Source organism: Phaseolus vulgaris, chromosome 1 (assembly GCF_051622355.1).
Source record: "Phaseolus vulgaris cultivar YP4 chromosome 1, ASM5162235v1, whole genome shotgun sequence".
NCBI lineage: Eukaryota > Viridiplantae > Streptophyta > Magnoliopsida > Fabales > Fabaceae > Phaseolus > Phaseolus vulgaris.
Genome location: NC_143498.1, coordinates 4,231,888 through 4,255,183, shown reverse-complemented (window position 1 = coordinate 4,255,183; position 23,296 = coordinate 4,231,888). Strand labels below are relative to the sequence as shown.

Here is a 23,296-nt window from a genome sequence, read left to right as displayed (position 1 = left end):
TTCATATATAATACATTTTATATAGTGTTGAAATAATTCAAAAGATAACATATCATTTACCCAACATTTAAAGTTATAATATGTACCCAAAAACAGTTAATATGTAAACATTAAAAACATAAAATATATATCCTCTTATTATTATTTTGGAATCTCTTGACATGAGTAGTGCGAATAAGGGAACTTGATTCTCTATTTTCTAGTGTAAAGAATATCATAGCATTGCTACTCTAGGAATTATATCAACTTTTGGATTATGTGTAAAGCTAGAACAAGAAATAATAATAACACGAATAATAATTTAAAGTAAAAAAATCAAGGTATGCCATTAAATTGCTAATCATATCTTCCTTATTTGTAACACAAACATTTTTAAGAAAAAAATGGTTAAATCATACAAAAAGAAAAACAACCTACCGCAATGATTTCAAACTAATTATTAGAAAATGTGACAAGTAGGTCCTAGTTTATATTTTGTACCAATTTTCAGTAATACTTTATATTAAAACAAACAAAGCAAATTCACGGTCAGTATTACCTTACGAAAAATAGTTTTGATTTAAAGCAACAAAAAAGTGGTTTAGTTTTTTTTTCTGAGACCAACAAAAGTAGTAATGTGAGCATAGTTAAAACAAACCATTTAGGTGATAAACATTTATACTTGGTTGGACATGATTGGTAAGCAAATCACCGACGAATCACTTGATTCAATGTATCATGATTGAGAAATTGAAATTGATGTGACAATATCAAATTACACGAAGAAAAAATTCCCCAACTCAAGCATGGTTAAAAGTTTTACTTGGATATTGGTATGTGAATGCTTCGTAATTGATATTAAATTCTGTGAGAAAATTAGGTTTATGGTTATTTATATTTTTCGTGAAGAAAATGTGTGTGCTGATAAATTGGTTAATTTAAGATTTATTCATAGATAATCATTTGTTTTTAGAATTTTTTATAAATAGGTATAATCCACCTATATATCATTTTTATTAACATATGAGTTTTGATTTATTTCCCCATATATTTTTGTATTTTTTTTTTAATAATATTTTTTTCATGTGATGACAAATGATTGTTGTTACTTGATATGTCAATCTAGATAAGAGTGATACTAACATCAAAACTTTTTATAAAAAAAAAGTTTTACTTCAATATGTTCCATAGATATTAGGGCAAAGCAAGAGCAAGTGATGAAGTGAAATAGCACTTTCAACAACTACTAGTTTCTTGCACAATTAAATAGGATATTGACTTTGTCACAGTGGACAATATTAAAGCAAAGGATGATTGGGAATAATTGGGATTAGACAACACAAATGTTCTCTTGCTCGAATACTAAATTAGACCAAGAAAGTAAGTAAGAAGAGAAATAAATAAATAAAAAAGACAGAAACTAAGGTTAAAAGTTAATGGATGTCCCTTTCCATGACACATATAGATGCTGCTTCACCAATTCATTTTGATGTTTAGCTTGATTCCAATTTATCATATCGAATATAAAATGGCTTAGGGATAATCATACTTTTAAGCTTATGATTAAATAGTTTGGCTATTTGGTTTCTTATAAAATAATGTATATGTTGAAAAAGTTGTAGATTATTTTAGTATTTGTTTTAGAAGTTTTAGATAATCAAACTTAATCTTAACCATGTATTTTCAAACCAAAACATGGTAAAGATAAAATTTGCATGACTAAACATTCCTAGAGGATTGAATAGTGGATGATTGATGAATCTGACATCTTATACTACATCTTCACTGTTTCATTTATTTATTTATTTAGATAATGTTTTTTTTTACGACTCTAACGAAGATTATTATTGATTTATGTTAGATTTATTATGAAACCAATAAAATTATTGGATATTGGATCACTACACCATTTTTTACCTTAGACAACACCTAAAAAGCGTTGCCTAAAGTAGGAAAAGCGTTGTCTTAACTTTAGGCAACGCTTTGACAACGCTTTTCCAATCGTGGAATATGCAGCCGTGGGCTTAGGTTTAGGCAACACTTTTTTGCAGCCGTTGCCTTATATTGGTAGAATAGGCAACGTTTTTTGGGATAACTTTTAGGCAACGTTTTTTCTCCTAATGTTTAGGCAACACATTTTCAATGTTGTCTATTGTTTAGGCAACGTTTTGTAAAATGTTATCATTCGTAAAGACAACACTTATTTAAATGTACTATATGTTTTTTGGAGAGAATATTTAGGCAACGTTTTTCTTGATAATGTTTAGACAACACTTTTTTAAATGTTGCAATTTTGTTTAAACAATATTTATTTGAATGAATATTTATTTGAATGGAACAATTGCGTTTAAATAATTATGGTAAAATTATTTAAAATATTTCTGAATAAACTGTGAATGCATTAAGTCACTAATGTATTTATTATTTTAAAGTAAAAATATAATAAGTCAAACTATTTATTTAATTTTTACAAAATAAATTAATTAATCTATTGAAGACAATTGATAACAAATAAAATTTATAATATTTAGAAATATAATTAAATATGCAACTAACATATAATGTATATCTGAAAACATAATTAGATAGATGAAAACATTAAAAAATATGATTTAACGTCGTCTAGTACACTTTTAAAATTAAAAGAAATTACAACTTATATCAAACAAAAGTGTTTGATTTATTTCTACATTTTGTGAATTCTCTTCTCCGTATGATCTTCAACTTCATCCTGAATAAAGAAACAAGAAAAAAATATCAAGTAGACAAAAAAACAAAATAATCACTACATTAAACTTATTAAACTACTGACCAAAGGCCTTTTTCTAAAATATGCCCAAGAAATTACAAGAAGCATTTGCTTCAAATTAAAAATAACTCAGTGGTCAAAGGAAGTGAAACAATGAAGAAGGGAATAAAAAAATGTAAAAAAAAATAGTACAAGTGGAAATCCACTATTGAATTGGTGTGACTACTGCTTATGCTCCATCTTTGCTTTAATTAAGAAAAAATAATCATCTTATATCTCCAATGTACACAATCATACTAAAATAAAAGTTAAAATAAAAAATGGTTTTCCATGTCAAAGATACGAATCAAAAGAAAAAAATGAAAAGAAAAAAAAGAGTAGAACACAGAAAAAGGTAACCCAAATATATATTCTAACTTTAATTATGATCAGCAGTTTCTTGTTTTCTACAAACAATATTATATTTGTCTACAAATGCCTATTATTAATTATAAATATGGTTCAGAAAACTATCCTCCAATTTAGTGGATGTAATAATTAGTTAAAAACCCCAGTTAAGTTTCAAGTTTATTGAGTTTGTTTACAGACAGTAACACGTTATTGGCTTCAGTGTGTTTTCTATATTTGAAAGTTGACGTTTTTCAATTTAGTCCCTAGTTAAATTTAATTAATGATTAGTCCTAAATTTAACAAAAAAGAGTGTGTCTTTAATTCCTCACTTGAGACAAAAAGGCATGTGGTTTTATAATTTTCAACGACTAAAAATGAATAAAAATCAAAAGGTATTAATTTAAAATATTGTCATGTTTACAGATAAAAATATATTAGGGGACACGAACAAATTAAGGGAAACTTACAAGACTAGGTAGGGTTATAAATTTTAACTGAAACACAACTAAAACAAGTGTTCCAGGTTGCTAAATGTTTCACTTTGTTGTATCCATTACCTTCCCTCTGTAATAACTCCCAATGTAATGGTCCAGTTATCATGTTAAATGCCTTGGGATAGCAGAGTAAGTGAGCACCTGAAGTCAAAAGCTAACTGATACTGTAAGTTTGCCAAATCTTAGAACAAGAAAATAATAACAATAGTTTTGTTCATCTGTTATCAAATCAACACAACTTGACAATTAATCTCAATTGATCCTTGAAAGTGTATAAAAAAAAAGGAAAAATTGACAGATAACATAATAAAGGGAATGAAATTCCATACCAAGAACTATGGATTTGAAATTTCTTTTAGTATATCCTTGAAATAAGAAATACACCTGTAGTGTTGCCTAATGCATGTGAACCAATCTCTCCTATCCATCCCCAAAAATATCAAAATTGGTACTATATGATGCTAATAGCATGACACTTAGGAGGCATGGATAAAAACAATTTGGAGAAATCAAATCATAGGCAACCAATCAAAACTAGAGAGAGATTAATTGTTTCCAAATATATTAAATACGGAAAAGACAAACCTCTAGCAGCATATACCATTGCTAGTTCTGGAAACCGAATGTCATAACAGATGCCTATGCCAATGCGTCCAACCTCTACATGAATAAACTCACATAAATTTGTTTACTCAAACACAGAACTTTTTACTGCAAGAAAAAATATTAAATCACTCCTTGACATGATAGTCAAAATACGCGTTCTGTTCTATAAATAAGGATTGGATGGGAAGACTTTATAGGGTGCTTTCTTCTATCTTCAGTATCATTAGGCTAAAACTACACCACAAACATAACTAGTTAAAAGCACACCTACACATTATCCTCTCCTTCTGAAATAACCTCCAGAATTCTATATAACTGTTTCGTCTTTCACATCTACACATATACTCACATTCGAGAAACCAGAAATACGTAAAAACATTTAGTCTGAACAAGTGATATAATTCACAAAAATTCCTCCATAGAGACATACAATGGTTGATTGTGCATAAGATATGGTAGAGTAGCATGTAATTTATAAAATGACGCAATATGAAACATTTTCAAACTACTTTAAAATGTAATTTCATTGTATACCAAAATATTTCAAATGTGCAAGTTGCATTTTCCATGGTATACCAAAATAGTAGAAGTTGTAATCATTACAACTAATTAGAGTTAGGAAATCTCTCAAAATTTCTACATTTCTTCAATCATCAAAAATCTTTCTCATGTCCAGTATTAGTATTATCTTGACGTTCATCCTGAAACAATTAAACAAAATGTACAAACTTTTTAAAATATTATCAAGTTTATAAATAAAAAAAGATAAATACAAATTGAATGCAAATTATATGTCTATACCTGGTCCAAATATCTTTCAATGGGGTACATCCATCGAAATTGAACGGGGCCACCTAATCTCACTTCATTCGGCAAATGAATAGGTAAGTGAAGCATTATGTCAAAAAAACTAGGTGGAAAAATCATCTCTAATTGACAAAGTATTTGTACTACTTCTGCTTCCAAGTAATCCATATCTTGCACTTGTATAACCTTTTGACATATAGAGTGAAAGAATGACCCAAATCGAATTAGAGGATCAGCCACGGTATCAGGCATAATGCTTCTTATTGCCACTGGTAGTAAGTAATGCACAACCAAGGTGGAAAGTTGTACACCACCATCATCACAGGCCACGTGCTATGTGATATGCTCATGGTCCTAAATGGATTAAAGCCATCACTAGCCAGACCAAGTCTTACATTGCGCGAATCAGTAGAAAAATCTTCATGAAGACTATCAAATTTCTTCCAAGCTTCACCATCAGCGGGGTGTCTCATTTTCCCATCCTTCGATCGTTCTTCTTCATGCCATCTCATGGACTCAGCAGTCTTTGAACACATAAATAGTCTTTGAAGTCTAGGAATCAATGGAAAGTGTCGCAATACTTTGGCAGGAACTTTATGCTCATATTTTGGTTGTTCAACCTCAGAATTGGCATTTGGAAATTCCTTCCATCGTGAAGATTTACATATACTACAAACATCTAGACCCTCATTCTCTTGCCAAAATAACATACAATCTTTCGGACACGCATGAATCTTTTTATAATCAAGGCCTAGATCACCAATCATAGTCTTTGTTTTGTTAAAAGAATCAGGAATATTCAAACTAGGCATAACCTCTTTTAGTAATTGTAGGAGATCAGTGAATGAAGAATTGCTCCAACCATGAAGACATTTCAATAAATACAGTCGAATGATGAAAGATAAAGTGGAGAAGTTTTTACTCCCAGGGTAGAGTTCTTGATTTGCATCATTAATCAAATGGTAGAACTTTCTAGCTTCATCATTAGGACCCTCTTTGCCTCCTTTTGCTTCTACCACATTTCTATGTGTGTTATACAATAAGCCATAAATATCATCTTGTGAATCTTCATTATCTATCATGTCATCATTACTTTTTGTAGTCGAAGATATTTCTTCTCCATGGTGAATCCAAACCTTATATCCTTTTAGAAAGCCTGTGGCTATTAAATGATCATAAACCACATGTCTTCTTGCCCAAACACAGTTTCTACAATCAGCGCATGGACATAAAATCTCACGTCCTTGAGGTCTTCCTCTAGTGTAAGCAAAATCTAAAAATGACTCAAGACCATCTATATATTCTTTGCTAAACCTTGGAAATTTTGCCCACTCTTTCTCCATCACCTTTAATGTAAAATATAAACAAATTATATGCAAGAAATTCTTCTTCTAATTAGTTGCCTAAGAATTAACTATTAATTATGTACACAAATTATATGCAAGAAATATTGTATAAATTGGGATTGTAATTACAAAATATGCAGCTGACACATAGGACACATAGGAGATAAATCTGCAATTTAAAATTATAATTCTTAATTCTCTTATATAAAAACTATTTTAATACTTTATATATATATATATATATATATATGTCTATTTCGTAACGTAAAAGTGATTTCCAATCATCTCACATTTTGAATCCTAATTAAAATGATACTAACTAAAAAATATTAAAATACAATAACTTAAACTTAAATATTGTTAAGTCCAACCAGACACTTTGAGCTAGAATATTGATAACAATAGACTATTCAACTATTTAAATGAGCCAAAGACAAAATATATACAAGTCAATCACATTTTCTTACTGAAACTTCCAACTTCAAGAATATGGACAAAGGACCTGTTGTGCAAATTGTCACAACTATTTGCTATCAATAAAGTCCTATTAAAAAAGGAAACAAGGAAATAGTAACAATCAAGTAATTTACCTTGTAAGTGTCACTTTTTTCCAGAAATTCTTATATCATTCACCTATGAAATAAGGTTTGAAACTTCGGTGCTATCAAATAAATCTTCATACAACTTCAGTTCATCAGCCAAATTCACCTAAAAGGGAAGAAATAAAAAGGGATATTAAATATAGAAAATAAAATCCATCAGAATAAAAAGGGCATATTAAATATAGAAAATAAAAGATAAACCTGGAGGGTATTCTTCTTCCCTCTATCTTCCTTTTATAAAGGGAAGTGGTTCTGCCTTTCAAACGTGTAAACTATAAATAAAATTTATTTTTATTAAAATAACATTAAAATAAATTTTATCCTTTTAGGAGTAGTACAATATTTTAGTACGTAGTTTATGGGATTAAAAATATACATATATATAATTATTGAAGTAAAAATTAAAAGTAATCTTACTAGACTTAAAAATTATAATCTATTGAAGTAAAAATAAAATAACAATAGCTACGATTGTTGAAGATAAGAGTAGACTTACTAAACTTAAAAATTATAATCTATAAAAAATAAAATGGGATGAATAGGAATTTATTAGACAGAATATATGGAACAACAATCACATAATAAACAATAAATTATTAATGGGATGGGAGAGATTATAGAAGAGTATAAGATATTATATGCAAAATGAAAGGCTGAAATTAGCATAGTAGAATGTGAATTGAGCTAGTTACATTAGTCTTTGATTTGGAGATTATGATGGGTGTTCAAAAATTTGATTCCAAATTAATGCCTTCCTAATGCTCATCAATCAATATAAAAAACTATTATTAGACTAATATATGCAAGAATCTGTCATTTATGTTGGAACTAATATATGTGTTGTCATTTACGTTGATAATTTCAATAATTAGATACAATAAATTTTCCTAATCAAAATTATAAAAAAAAAACTATCATAATACTTAATTATGGTTCTTAATTCTCTTATAAAAAACTATTATAATACTTAATATATATGTCTACTTGTTAAGGAATTCAAAATTCAAAATTATTGGGTATCTGAGTTTTCACATTACAATATGATAACATTCAACAGACAAAAGTGCTAGGAATAGATGGATTTTTCATAAGCTGCAAAATGACTACTACCTTATTTATGGGCATGCTCATACAGTGCTCTTGTTTTTTCATTCTCTCTCATTTTTAATAACAAGAAAGTTGATACAGTTTCTCTGCTACTAAGAAATTACAACTTAGCTACAACACTGTATGATTATCAATTTTAGTGACTTATTGTCTCTTTGCCTTTAAAAAACACAATACTTGATGCACATCATCCATAATTGTTTTGGTATGAAAAGCAGATACAATAGTAAGTATAGATTAATCTTTAAACAATTGATTGGGAAAAAAGGAAATTTCTACTAAGTCCACAGAATATAATGGGCATGTAAATTTTCCTCTTATGCATTTCTACTAAGTTTATACCTTTGCAGCACCAATTGCAAAATAACAAATACCAACCAACTGATTAAATTCTGATAAATTTGAATATTCACAATTGATTAGCTTATACTATTCACCTTGATTGAATGTGTTCAATTGAGGTCCAATTAACAAGTCCAAGCTACAATTATAATTAAAAAGAAATACACTCGAAAAAGTAAATAAATCCTAAAATCTGAGTCCATGAAATACTAAAGAAAGAAAACAAAGAATTATTTTGAGTGCAGAGGTTATTGTTTCTCATCATGTTTCTTGTAATTTTCCTAAAATCCATCTTGTTCCTTTTCTTGTTGATTTATGCACTAATCAAGTTGACTAGTCTCCATTTTAAAAACAGAGAAGCTGAGCTACTAGTTGGACTTTAACCAAACTGAATGATGTTACTGGGAAACTATTCTGCAATATTATAAGCCACTTAGGTTGTCTGTGTCCTTTTAGTTTGATACAAATGCTTTAGTAAGTTATAAACTAAAAGTTCTTTTCCTTAACTATAGTCCAAGAATCCTTCACTTAACTGTAACAATATAGGAATTTATGGAATTTTGAAACAAGGATTTTATTAGTCAAATTGTGAAATTGCCAAACTAAAGATTCAAGAAATGGTAAAAGAAGAAAGCAATGTGCTGAACCTAAAATTAAAACTAGGAAATCCAACAGAGAACCTAAAATGCAGAAAATGCAGAAAATTCAACAGAGAACCTAAATGCAGGAAATCCACCAGAGAACCTAAAAGCCAGGAAATCCAACAGAGAACAAACAATACAGAAAATATCCAACAGATAACCTAAAATGCAGGAAATCCAACAGAGAACCTAAAATGCAAGAAATTCAACAGAGAAGCAAAACAGAGCACAATGAAGAACGAACAGATGCGAAAATGGAAGGAAGAAAACTTAAACCTCTCTCTTCACATCATTTTGCCTCCGACAACGTCATTGTCGTTGAATTTGAAGAACGAACAGCTTACATTACTACTCGCACAATGCCACTCCTGCTTCGTAGCGAACAGCTTAGGGTTTCTGTTGGCACAAGGTTTCGGCTTCGACTTAGAGTCTTCGTTCGTGATGGCACAAGGTTCACTCACTCAATGCCAGCTCAATGACGACCACTCAATGCCAACTCAATAACAAGGTAAGTTCGTGACGAAGCTGAATCTTAATTATCACAATTTAAAAACTTAATTATCACAATTTAAAAACTTAATTAATCACAATTTAATCATCACAATTTAAAAACTTAATTATCACAATTTAAAAACTAAGCCTATATGTTATTTAATCACTTTAAAAATGTTATCTAAAATATTAGTTAAACACCACATTTTAAAAAATGTTGCCTAAAATACTATTTAACATGTCTACAATTTTAAAAGCATTCTTTGAAGTACTCACAATCTGGTCCACATTTTATAAAATGTTGCTTAAAATAAATAGGCAACACTTTTTCTAAATACTTTGAGATAAAGGTAAATAAATCTTACTAAGTGGGCAACAATAAAAAAGTGTTGCTTATACTCACTTTAGGCAACACTTTTCTACCCGTTGATATGTCAGCGTTGCCTAAAGTAAAAAATGGTGTAGTGGATCTTGTGGATTTATATGATGTGTTTAGAGTTGGAAAATATTTGGATTGTGATGATAAGTGAGATTTGGTGTTATAGGAATAAGACCATTTTTAAAGGTGGAGTGTTGGATCATTCAGAGATTTTCTCATTGACTCAGTTGAAGGTTTGATCTTGGATTACCTCTAAATTCTCCTCTGTCTGCTTCTCTTATCTTGATTGGTATCTTGATCATTTGGTTTGTCTATTCTTAATTTAGCTTGTTTGTGTCAATGTTAGTTTGGTGAAGTTTGGTATGTAGTTGTTTGGAGGGTTTGTGATGTCTGATCATTCTGATTATTTTATAATAATTGATCACCCTGAAGTGGTTTTTATTTATATTTTTTTTGTCGATAAAAAAACTCCTTAAATATTTTTATTTATTCGGTTTTTTCACTAAAATAAATTTAAATATTAGTTTGAATCAAATTTAATCCATAAAATGACTTCAAAATTAAGTGTTATTACTTATGGAGTTGTGAAGACAAATTAAAAAAATCAATGAGAAGAAAAAGGGCAAATAAAAAAAATAAAAAAAAATTAACAATGGGAGGTTGACAAGGGGAGGCAAGAGATATGGTGGGTGGGCCAAGAAAAAATATGGCATGATTGGGCATTTGATTAAAAAAGTAAGATTGATAATGATTATGGAGCGTTGAAGTTGGCAATGATTCATGAAGATAAGGTCTGTGATGTGTTCCAGGCTCCAAGGCCACTTGGCCAGTGAGAGTTTGGGTTTGTGCTCTTTGTTTGGCCTTTCCACAACCCTCTTTCTTTTCTTCTTCACCAACCATCCATGTCAACTAACACTTTTGTCTGCATTTACAACACAAACTCACTCTTTTATTGCAATCTACGTAATCATTTTACTACACTTTCTCTCTTCTTGCCTCTCATAACCTAGCATCCAATTCTCTTCTATTGCCCAAAATACACACCAACAATCTCATTTCTTTACCTCCATCATTCATTCACACAAACCAACCCTTTTCTTTCTGTATAATTACACTTATGCAATGCGAAACTAGATCATACTACAAACTTTATTACTTCTAGTTTTTGTGCAAGGAAAAGGTTTTCAACTTCCAGAGTTTTCTGTATGAAAAGAGTTCTTTTCAGATATGTATTTGTTTCCATTTGAAATAAAAAAAAAAGAATTATTTAGAAATAAACCCAAAAAATAACAAAAATATCTAAACATTTAAGTACTCCAATTTTACAAAATTCTGACAATATAAAAAATTATGACATCAACCAAAATTGACCCTCATCCACTATAAATTATTAAATAATTAAATAGAAATTAATTTTAAATACCAAAATAATTAGTTATTGATTAAATTAGAGATATTTTATAAATTTTATTGATATCTAAAGTAATTTCTATTATTAACAAAGTAGTTTTTGAATTAGTATCTAAACATTACTTATCAAAGTTTTAACTACTAACTATTTTATATTCTAAATTAATCTCTATTAGTTTTAAAGAGTAATTTAAAATAAATAAAATTTTAATAATTAATTTATATACTAATTTAAAAATTATTTTATAATTTTTTATTAATAATAAAAATTATTTTAAATATTAAAATATTTTTAATCTTTAAAATGATATCTAATTTAATAAATACAGTTATTAATTATATTTTATCTTTAAATTTAATTATTATTTAATGATTTTTTTAATAAAAAAATATAATCTCACCGTATACATATACATTACACAAGCCCCGGCCCGTGAACAACATGAACAAAAGAAGCTATTTTGGCGAAGATTGTATTTGCCACTGACACGGGCATTGAGCATTATTATGTTCTTTCTTTTTTTGAAAACTACATCTTCAGGCTATAAGCTTTAGCTTTTGTGTCTAAATAAGTTAATATGGGAGAAAAATCATAAGTTTTTACCAAAAAAGATTAATCATACTTATACGTTTGTATACAATATAACTGTTTTTTTTATTTTAATCACTTTTAGATATTAACAAACGTATATACACATAGTCCATAATAACAATAGATATTCAATAAGATTTTAGTTGATTTTAAATGGCCAATTTTGTGGTCTAAATTGTGTAAAGGTGTTTCTTTGTAGAAAGGATTGAAGTACTTAAGTATCTCTTTATTTATATTTTTTTTTCTGATAAAAAGAAACAACACTTCTTTCAGATTTAATATATGTCATGACAACATATGTCAAATTAGAAAAAAAATTCAAAGAATATATTAAATGAGTGGTACATAATCTCTATAAGATTTCTACGTATGTAATTCTACCTGTCATATGATGTATTAATGTTATTTTTCGAATTAGGAATATACTGAGCTCATTAATGTAAATTCTAGGAATAATATAAATGTAGGGGTGATTTGTTCAAAATTACTAGAAAATTATAAAATAAAAATTAATTTTAGAAAAAATAATAATTAATTACTATACTAAATAAATTAGATATTAATTTATAAATTAGAAAATTATTAGTATATAAAGTAATTATTATTATTAATAAAAAATTATAATTTAGTATCTAATTAGTTATCAACTTTAATAAAATCTTGGTAAATTAGATATTAATTTAAAAAATTAGTTTATAATTTTTTATTAATAATAAAAATTATTATAAATATCAATAAATTTTTAATTTATAAAATAGTATATAATTTAATTAATATAGTTATTAATTATTATTTTTTTAAATTATTTTTTATTTAATAATTTTTTTGCAAGTTTATGTTTTACGCTCTCAACTCTTTCTACTCTGTATATGAGTTGATACATCCATTTATGTTTTTAATGATAAAAAAAATTAGAATTTCAATTCGTATGTTATTTATCTATCAAACATATATAAAGATCCTATTAATTTTATGTTTAAAGATATTTTTTTTTATTATCAATAAAATAAATAAATAAATAGGAACTACTTCAGGGTTGGTCCAACCCTATATATAAATACCTGACAATAAACTCTTATTAGAACGCCTACCTACCAGTTTAGTTAAGGAGCTACCAGACTAACACTACCTAACATTACAGAATCAACCTCATACAATTTATAGGATTTAAAACCCAACTAGAATACGGGAAATAAGCAAAATTAGACTTTGCATGAATCCAAGATCATACCTTAACTTACACTGAAGCGAACACTTCAGACACATCTATCACTCCATAAAGATGATCGAGTTTAAGAGACTAATTTGTGTGAAACAAAATTCATAAAAAAACCATTCATGAATGTATCTTAACCTAATAATTTAAAGTTTTCAATGAGATACCCGTTGAAGATTCTGGTTTGACACAAGTTTTATTTACTAGTTCATGATACTTATAATTAGAAATAATTTTGGTGTATTGCTATAGATACACATATCTTTTAAGTGAAGATGTGAAAAGGGTATAAGTTAATAGAAAGTGTGACAAGGTCTAGTCAGCAATGCACCAGGTGGACAACATCTTTATCAAAGGTAGCATACCCCACTAAGGTTTTCTTTGTTACATACTTCACATTATGTGTGATTAGACTCATGAGTCACATTACATAATCACATTTCACATGGGCATTAGATATGCCATGTTTCTTTCAAAATCAAATAATTAAGAGCCATTTTAACATGATGAACTTGTGGAAAGTGAGTTAAACTATTTATATTATTGATGGATTTTTGCGGACTATATGGTCCTTTAAGTCTCTTCTATTATAAATAGTACTTTAGACAAAGCTAGTGTACTTGATACATATTTTGATTTCATTTAGGTGAAGAAACATGAAGCGACTTCAAGTTTTGTATTGCTTGAGATTATATGTAATCTTCCAATCTTTCCTATTGATGTGTTTTATGACCAAGATTTGAGTTATTATAGTAATTAAACGGTGTGTAATGAAGGACCGAAAGGACAAATGGGATTATTGAAGAATGAAGAGACAAATTCAAGGGCCACAAAACATGCAAATCTATGTGATAATATGCATATATGGCTTTATAAAAAGTGAGTTTGTTAGCTGAAACTTTATGTTTTTATGTATCAATAATGAATTAATAAATAGATTTGTAATATTTAATATTTTAAAAAAATTATTAAATAATATTTAATTTTAGAAATTAAAATAATTAGTTATTATATTGATTAAATTAGATATTATTTTATAAATTAAAAAATTTATTAATATCTAAAATAGTTTATATTATTAATAAAAAATTATAAAGTAATTTATAAATTGGTAGTTAGTTAGACTTTAGCTACTAACTATTTTATATTCTAAATTAGTCTCTATTAATCTTTTAGAGACTAATTTAGAATCTAAAACATCAGTAACTAAAATCTTGATAACTAATTTAGATACCAATTGCAATTTAGATTTTTTTTTAAAAGATTTTATTAATAATAAAAACTGCTTTAAATACCAATAATTTTTTAGTATCTAAAATAGTATGTAATTTAATTAATATAGTGACTAATTATTTTTTATCTCTAAAAAATATCTTTTATTTAATAATTTTCTTGTAGTATAAGAGATATTTCAACTCTTATAAAAAAAGACAAATATAAGACTGGTCTACAAAGAACATATAGCTTACAACCCTTATGTAGAACCCAAAACCAAAGACCTTCCTAGGTTTTGTGTTAAAGGTTAAACTCCATCCAAAATGCTTCAGAGATTGATTCACCTACTAGAAACTCATTGTTTTGACAAGTAACTTACACAAAAGATTTTACACTGAGATAGGTGAAGTGAGCATCCCAATTCAAATGTTTGTCCTCTGTTGTCAAGACCAACTACAATGCTCCCAACTCCCAAAGATCCTTGCAGGCATTTTGTAATTGGCCAAATGCAAAGAAGCTTCTTTGGGGAGTCTCTCTCAGGTTTAGTAGATGTAAAAAATGCTTTTAAATGTTTCACTCCTTATGTAACATTCTGTAACATGCATTTTCTTTTATGATAACAATATTTCTTGTGTTGGTGTATTGTAAAAGTAAAGAATGATGTTGAAAAAGATGTGAAAAATTGTGTCATTTTGCATTGATATAATTTGGTAAGTTGATATGAACCAAGCTTTCTTCATATTTTTATACAGAGTTTCTTTAGTTTTTTATCAGCTAAAGAATGAAATAAATAAAAAAAACATTTCAGGATTGTTCCAATAGGGTATCACAATTATAAGAGTTCTACTCCCCTTCATCTAAACAACATTCACCTAAACAAATATGTTGTTAAACCTATCCCAGATTTATCTCAGAGTTCTCAAGCACGGTAAAGAGAATAACACCCGATAGAATTTTTTTGGTTGATGATCCAATAGCAAAAAATAAAGATGAAAGTAAATAAAAGCAAAAGAAAATTTAGTACAACCTTTCAATTAAGCTTATTAGAGTGACTCATGAGCATATGAGAATAAAAATAACGGGGAAAAGATCAATCAAAATAAATATCTAAAAATAAAAGTTTAACGAGAGAATGGAGAACAATATTCTATATCATTTGGAGTTAAGAATATTAAATTATTTCATATAGTTCTTTTAAAAGAAATAAAGATGGGACTCATAATAAGGATTATAAACTTGAAGGAAATCATAATTAGTCACCTTTATTTGAACCAATTATTCATAGAATGAAAGTTTTAACTACTATGAGCAATAAATCAAACAATGATAAGAACTAAGAACAATTATAGAATAATGAAAATAAATTCTAGATCAAAATCGCAATAAATGGATTTCTTTTACATGTAAAAAGCAAGCATTTGGATTTCTTTCTTTGTAACCTTTACACAACCTTTAATTTTGATTATAATTAAAGTTCTATAATTATGATTGGATGTCAAGTTCGATATTGGAATTAAAGGCCAATTTCAAATGGCTTAATAACTTTTTTCTAATTGAAAATCTCAACTCCATAAAAACTATCAATTCGAGAAAGCACTAATTAATTTCAAAGAATTCTTAAGATTAATTATTAATCTCTTCTATCTTGTGTAACAAATGAACACGATGATTCGTCAAATAAACATAGTTGTTGGGATCTAAGTAGAAAATTCCACAATTAAACTTGTTAAGAAAGAAAGAAACTATTTACACTTGACTTGATCATGAATCAATGTCACAACTTAAAACATCATTTTAAGAGGGGTTATGATTTCATTTCAGAAAGATATTTTAATGATTGTTATATTTCAAGACTAGTGCGTATGCATAGGAGTTTTTTTATATTATGTATTATAATTTTTTTTAAATAAAAATCATGTTGGTTATTAACTTATTTTAATCATTAAGAAGATAAATATTAAATAGTAAAATGAAATAATTAATTATTAAGATTTTAATTTTTAATTGATTGATAGTAGCAACATATTATATTTCTTAATGAATTCCCTAAATTCCTAGTTGTCATAAATTAACTTATCAAACTTTAGTGTAGTAGTAAATCTATGTAATAATCAGTTTGATAGAATTTAATTAACTGAATCCACAATAAGAATTTTTAATAAGTAGTTTTTTAAAACAAATATGTATCTACTTTTTTAAAAATAATTTAAAATGAATTTAATTTTTATATTAAATTTTATGAGCTTGACTTAAATGATAAGCAACTTTGTTAAATTTGAGAACATGATTGGAAAAAAATAGTACTTTTTAGACTTCTTCTTTTATATCACTATTTGAGGGGTGCGATTTTATTTATTTATTCAATACAATTTTATGTTACTGAAAGTAATAAATAAAAAGAAAAATAATATTGTCTTTAGTCTTACAACCAATATATAAATTTATATATAATCAATGTCTTCAATCTTGTTGTGAGTGTCATTAGTCTAGTTTTGTTTTTATAATCTTATTTATTTTATTTAGTTTGTTTCTCAGCATCCGTTTCACATCTACTATTTTTTTTTCTTTGAACGAGTACAAGCACTAAAAAATAGTTAATTAAATAAAAAATAATATTAGAGAATAATTTGTCATTATATTGACTAATTTAAAAATTAAAAATATTATTAGTATCTAAAGTAGTTTCTAAATTTAGAAACCAGTTTTTAAATTTCTATCTAATTAGTTACTAAAATTCATTAATTAATTTAAATTCTAAAATTATTGACTAAAATCTTAGTAGATAATTATATATTAATTAATTAATTAATTAGATATCAATTTAGAAACTAGTTTATAAATTTAGATACTAATAATTTATTTAATCTTTAAAATAATATCTAATTTTGTTAATATAATAATTAGTTATTTTTTATCTTTAAAATTAGTTTTTATTTAATGATTTTTTAGTAGTGAAGTTTGAAAAGAGAGATTATTAATCTATAATTTGTATACTTTTTTTTTTATAAAGTTTTCGTGTTAGGCATCATTATGCAACTTGACATCTCAGCTAAGCTGACACCTCAAGTAACAACAATCATCTGCCATCACATGAAAAAATATTATTAAAAAAATAAAAAAGAAAGAAAATACAAAAATATGGGGGGACTAGACCAAAACCCATATGTTAACACAAACGATACATAGGTAGATTATACCTATTCATAAAGAATTCTAAGAACAGACTAGCAAGGAGTCTATTATACCAATGAAAAGATTCTCTATGAATAAATCCTAAATTAGCCAACTTATCAGCACACGCATTCCCTTCACGAAAAATATGAGTTACCCTAAACCTGATTGTCCCACAAAAATTAAGACAAGTATTCCATCGATTCTGAAGCATCCACGGAACATTAGTCCTAGCAGTAAACGCAGCACAAACCAAGGCAGAATCACATTCAAGCCAGACATTAGTAAGTCCCATTTTTTGAGCTTCCTCCATAGCATGTATAACTCCATAAAACTCAACAACCAAAGCAGTTTGAACTTCAAGAAACGCTGAAAAAGCACCAATAAATTCTCCCATACTCCCACGAAAAATACTTCCACAAGTAGCAAGACCAGGATACCCCCTAGCAGCCCCATCAGTATTAATTTTGACCCAGCCTGGTGAAGGAAATTCCCATCTAATAGGAAGAGGACGAAGAACTTTACCGCTACGAGTCTTAATACCGAAAAACTTAATCACGTAATCACGTTGAAGTCCAACATATCATTCTTCATTGAAGCTTTAGACGAATTTCCCACTAGACAAGTTAAATCTTTAATTATCGAAATAGCCTTAGAAACCCCAATCTTATCCTGAAATCTAGCATAATTCCTCATACGCCATATCATCCATATAGAAAAGGTTATCACCGCAAGCTTAATCAATTTAACCAGAGGACTACCATCACTCTTAATAAAAGAAAGTATATCATCCTTATTAGAGAAATGAGAAGTAAGAAAAATTTGTCGTACCCAACTCCAAATATGCAATGCGTTAGAACATTCAAAAAAATAGATGTTGAATAGATTCCTCTTGCTTTTCACAAAGCGAACACATAGAACATATATGCAAACCCTTATTCTGAATATGTTGATCTGTAGGAAGTCGCCCATGAAAAATTTTCCAGAGTACTAGAGTTTTGGAAGGCGGAATAGATGCAGACCAAATGAATTTACCCCAACCACCTGGAACTCCTGGTTCCAAGAAAAAAGTCCTAGCCGATTTAAGAGTGAAACGACCAGACTCATTTAGAATCCAATTAGGAATATCCTGTTCCTCTCTAATCATGATATGATTAAAAAAAAGAGGCATCTGCTGTAAAGAGAAGGGAATATTCCAATCACAACCTGTCCAAAATTGAGAGACTGTATCCGGAATGCTAACACCATCAGATAACCCTGCAATATTTGCTAAAGAAGTAGTAGCTCTATCATTCCAGAAATTAATAAAAGAACCTGTACCAACAGTCCAATAAGTATAGTCAAGTATGGTAGAATAAAATTGCTTAATTCCAGGCCAAAGAGAGGAAGATCTATAAACCGTTCGAAATTCATATTTTGATTTAAGAACCCTGGCTTTCAAGAGTAAAGACCAAGGTTTGTCGCTATAAGAAAAGTTCCAAGCAAGCTTAAGAAGATATGCATTATTTTCATGATGAAGATTAATGATATTCAAGCCTCCATCCTCAAGAGGTGAACAAATTTTCCCCCAATTAACGGTAGCAATACCTTTTTTCAGAATATCACCAGTCCAAATAAAATTCCGACACCACTGCTCAACTTGCTTAATAAGTGAAACAGACCACTTATACATATTAAAACTATAAGCTAGAGATCCAGTAATCACTGTATTGACCATCTGAATTCGACCCATCATGCTAAGAGATTTACCTTTCCAAGATGCGAGCTTCAATTTAACTTTATCAACCAAAGGTTGAAGAAACCGACACTTTGGAGCACCAACAAAGATAGGCACTCCTAAATAATGGAAAGGCAAACAACCATGACTACAAGAAAGAATATTTTGAATTTTGGTGACAAATCTTGGAGAATTATCCATGGTGAAGAAACTACTTTTAGAGTTATTTATATATTGACCAGAAAAATCACCATATGTTTTAAGAAAAGAACTCAAATTTCTAAGAGACTTAATATCCCCCTACAAAAAATAAATATGTCATCAGCATACAAAATATGAGAGGGAGTGAGATAACCGTGCGGACTGGCCATATTTAAAATCTTCTTATCATTCACAAGCTTAGAGAGACCTCTACTAAGAACTTCCTCTGCAAGACAGAAAAGTAAAGGAGACAATGGATCACCTTGTCTTACCCCTCGACTGCAAGGAAAAAAACCCACCAAACTACCACTTATTCTTATAGAAAGCATAGCTGAACGGAGAATTGTACTAATCCAACCGACAAATGAGGGGTGAAAACCAAAGCGTTTTAAAACTAATAATAAGAACTTCCAACTTAGAGTGTCAAAAGCTTTATGAATATCAACTTTGTAAGCCACATTACCTCCTCTAACCTTTTTAGAAAGAAGGTTAATAGCTTCAGAAGCAATACCAATGCAATCCTGAATCTGTCTACCCTACACAAATGCATATTGATTAGGAGAAATGATTCTAGCAGCCACAAGTGCAAGCCTATCCGCCAGTATCTTGGAAATAATCTTAAACTTGAAATTAGCAACAGCAATTGGCCTGTAATCTTTAATGGAATCAGCACCCTGAACCTTTGGAATAAGAAATACCACATTACTATTCATTCCAGGGAGAACCCAGTTTTGTTTAAAAAACTGTTGAACAGCATTGCAAACATCTGTCCCAATAATTTCCTAGCAAAAATGATAGAAAACACCACCAAAACCATCAGGACCAGGAGCACTATTACCGTTAAGATTAAAAACAGCATTTGTATACTTCTCTTTGCATAACCTTTACTTTAGTTCAGTGCTTTGTTAACATTTTCGAACTTGATATGAAGAAATATTATCCTTGATGGATGCTCCTTGTGTCAAGTTATAATTAAATTATGATATTTGAATTGTTACATTTAAAATAAAAAGAGTACTTAAAATAAAAAGAGTTACACTTTAAATATGTGGTATCAAGATTAGTTTCTACTTTGAATATTAAGATTCATGTGCATTAATTATTATAAAAAAAAAACTCATGTAATAAAATAAATATAAATTCAGAGGAACCAAACTTATTGAGAAAAAAAGTTAAACTTAATAAAATCATATAATGTAATTTTTTTTCCTTTATATTAAAATTAACTACTATATCCACTTTATGATGCTCTTCTCTAAAAATATTTAAGAAACTTTAAAAGTCACACCGGAACATTTAATTTTTGAAATTGTTTTAAAATTCTTGTCAAAAATATTTTACAAAAAACAAATCAACCTTATCTCTATGCACACGGAACAAAGAATGTAATAAAATGATTTTACTTAAATAGAAAGGCCTTCGCGGAATTGGGCGTAGGCCCAAAATTACTTGCTTCAATATAAGATCCTCTTCATTCTTATTGGGTTTTTGTACACTATTTGGGTCATACTGGACTTAGTGAAAGCCCCTCCAAATGATTGAGGGCAATTGCTTCCTGCACCCAATCAATTTTGACTCGCACCCAACAAAAATTTTAAAATCCCATTATATCCTTTTCACATATTTGCTTACAGATTTCAATATCCAGAAGTTATTTTTATATATTCTGGATTTCGAAATCCAGAAGGTCATTTTCATATTTCATTTAAGCTTCCAGATGGTTATATCTGAAAGTGAATAATGAGTTCCGAATTTTTATATCCGGAATGATGTATTGTAAATGGTGCTTAGAATTGAGATCCGAAACTCATTTATATTTGTTTATGGATCTTGACCTTCGAAAGATCATTTATGTTGTCCAAATAAGCTTTTGGATAGTAAAATCCGAAAGTGACATATTAGTTTCAGATTTATATATCCAGAACTTCGTAATTTGACTTACCGATATGAATATCTAAAAGACAAAAAATTTAAATCATTAAACACAAAATGAACATTTTACGTGTGTTGAATGCTGGTCATAAATGATATGGCCATGATTGAGACCCACGAAGGGTAGGAAGCATTAAGAGAAATTATAAATTTACAAATTTATACAATTCACACATTAAATAAAAATTTACTCGATTTCAAAAAAGAAGAGTTTGATATAGAAAATAGAAAATAGAAAATAAGAAAAACGTAAAAAAAGAAAAGAACGAAGAGAACATTTTTATCTCTAATCCTTTTTCTTTGTATTTATTAAGTTCTGAGAACGAATACAAACCTACACAATAATCACAAAATCAGAGTTTTCTCTCTCTCTCTCTCTATATATATATATATATGGATTAAAATTATGCACTTACAATATTTAAATAACATAATTGTCACAATTAAATATGAGAGAACGAAATTACATATTTTTATTCATAGTGTTTACAATAGCTAAAGGTGTAAAATTACAAATTGGTCATTTAAGATGAGTTGACAACATATAAAAAGCAGAACACACTACTCACCATAGAATAAGTTCTCCAAAATGTTGTGCATTAAAGAAAAATTAAAAGGTATTTTGATTAAGAAAAAAAAAAACAGTTACTTTTTGTTTGTGCCAGTTGAGATTCCTGTTTCTATCATCATAAATCAGAATTATGAGCCTTTCAAGAATTGTGGAACAAAATGTGCATGAAAAGTCAAGTGAAGCTTTCATTTTCAGACCTATTTTCTTTCCATTATGAAGAGGAAGTACTTGCTATATTCCAAATTAATCCCCACTCAATTAATGACTATTAATTAACCTTTTACCACAACACACTGCTTCTTTCATTCCATGAATATCAGTCACACTCCATTCTACTAAATTCAAGTTGAATTCTATGCTATTCTAGCTTTAATTCATTTACTTTGACCTTGCTTGCTACTTCTATTGGAAAAAATTATTAAGTCATTTTTTAATTATATGAAATCTCTTATTCAAATCATGTTTTTAACCCATAATATTTTAATTTAACCATCTTGCAATTCTATTTTATTGTATAACTTTTTATTAGTATATATATATATATATATATATATTTTGATCTTATCTTTTTGACCTTACATGATGACTTAATGTTTTATCATAATGAATAATTTCATTATCTACTTTACTATAATTAAATATTTGTTCTCTTTAAAGTTGTGTATAATATTAAAAACTTTATTTACATATATTAACATTTATTTATCAACAAAGAAAATAAAATAAAATATATAAAAAAAAGTGTTTACGCTTTTATAATAAAAGAAAAAAACAAAAATAAAGGTGATTGTATGGTTATGTTGTATTTATACATATAAATATCAGATAAACCTTACCATCTACCTCTAATAAATCTAACAAATCATCTGCATACACTTAATGTACAATACTACAAGAAAATAATGAAATAGAAACCAATTTTTAGAGACCAAAATAACTAGTTACAATAGTAACTAAATTAGAGATCATTTTAGAAATTAAATAAAAAATTGGTTTATATTATTGTTAAATAGTTTCTAAATTGGTATCAACTAAGGTTTTAACTACCAATTATTTAGTTTCTAAATTTGGTTTCTAATTCATAATTTTATTGTGGTGCAATATTATATGAAATTAAAAAAATAAACATAAAAATTAATTTTTTTTATTGTTTCCTTTTAATAATCTTTTATTCTATTTTAACATTTTTCTTTTTCAAGACTAATAATATAATGTTAACACCATCATACAACTCTTTCTTAATCTCATTCATATATTAAATTTATTGTATTACTCCTCTTTTTTTTTTAATCGGTCTATTATAGATTTATATGTATAAACCAACTCAGAGACGTTAA

General features: G+C 27.9%; 1 protein-coding gene and 1 long non-coding RNA gene across 2 annotated transcripts; both read right to left on the bottom strand.

Moving 5' to 3' along the window:
• Positions 1 to 5,285: 5,285 nt before the first annotated feature.
• Positions 5,286 to 6,368, bottom strand: LOC137834389 (uncharacterized). The gene has a single exon (XM_068642446.2). The coding sequence runs from the start codon at positions 6,366 to 6,368 to the stop codon at positions 5,286 to 5,288; it is 1,083 nt and encodes a 360-aa protein (XP_068498547.2).
• A 444-nt stretch (positions 6,369 to 6,812) lies between these two features.
• Positions 6,813 to 7,246, bottom strand: LOC150029463 (uncharacterized). The gene is made up of 2 exons (XR_016517263.1): positions 7,175 to 7,246; positions 6,813 to 7,079 (listed from the first exon to the last, which is right to left on the bottom strand). It is a non-coding gene; the product is annotated as an uncharacterized LOC150029463 (long non-coding RNA).
• Between the last annotated feature and the right edge of the window lie 16,050 nt (positions 7,247 to 23,296).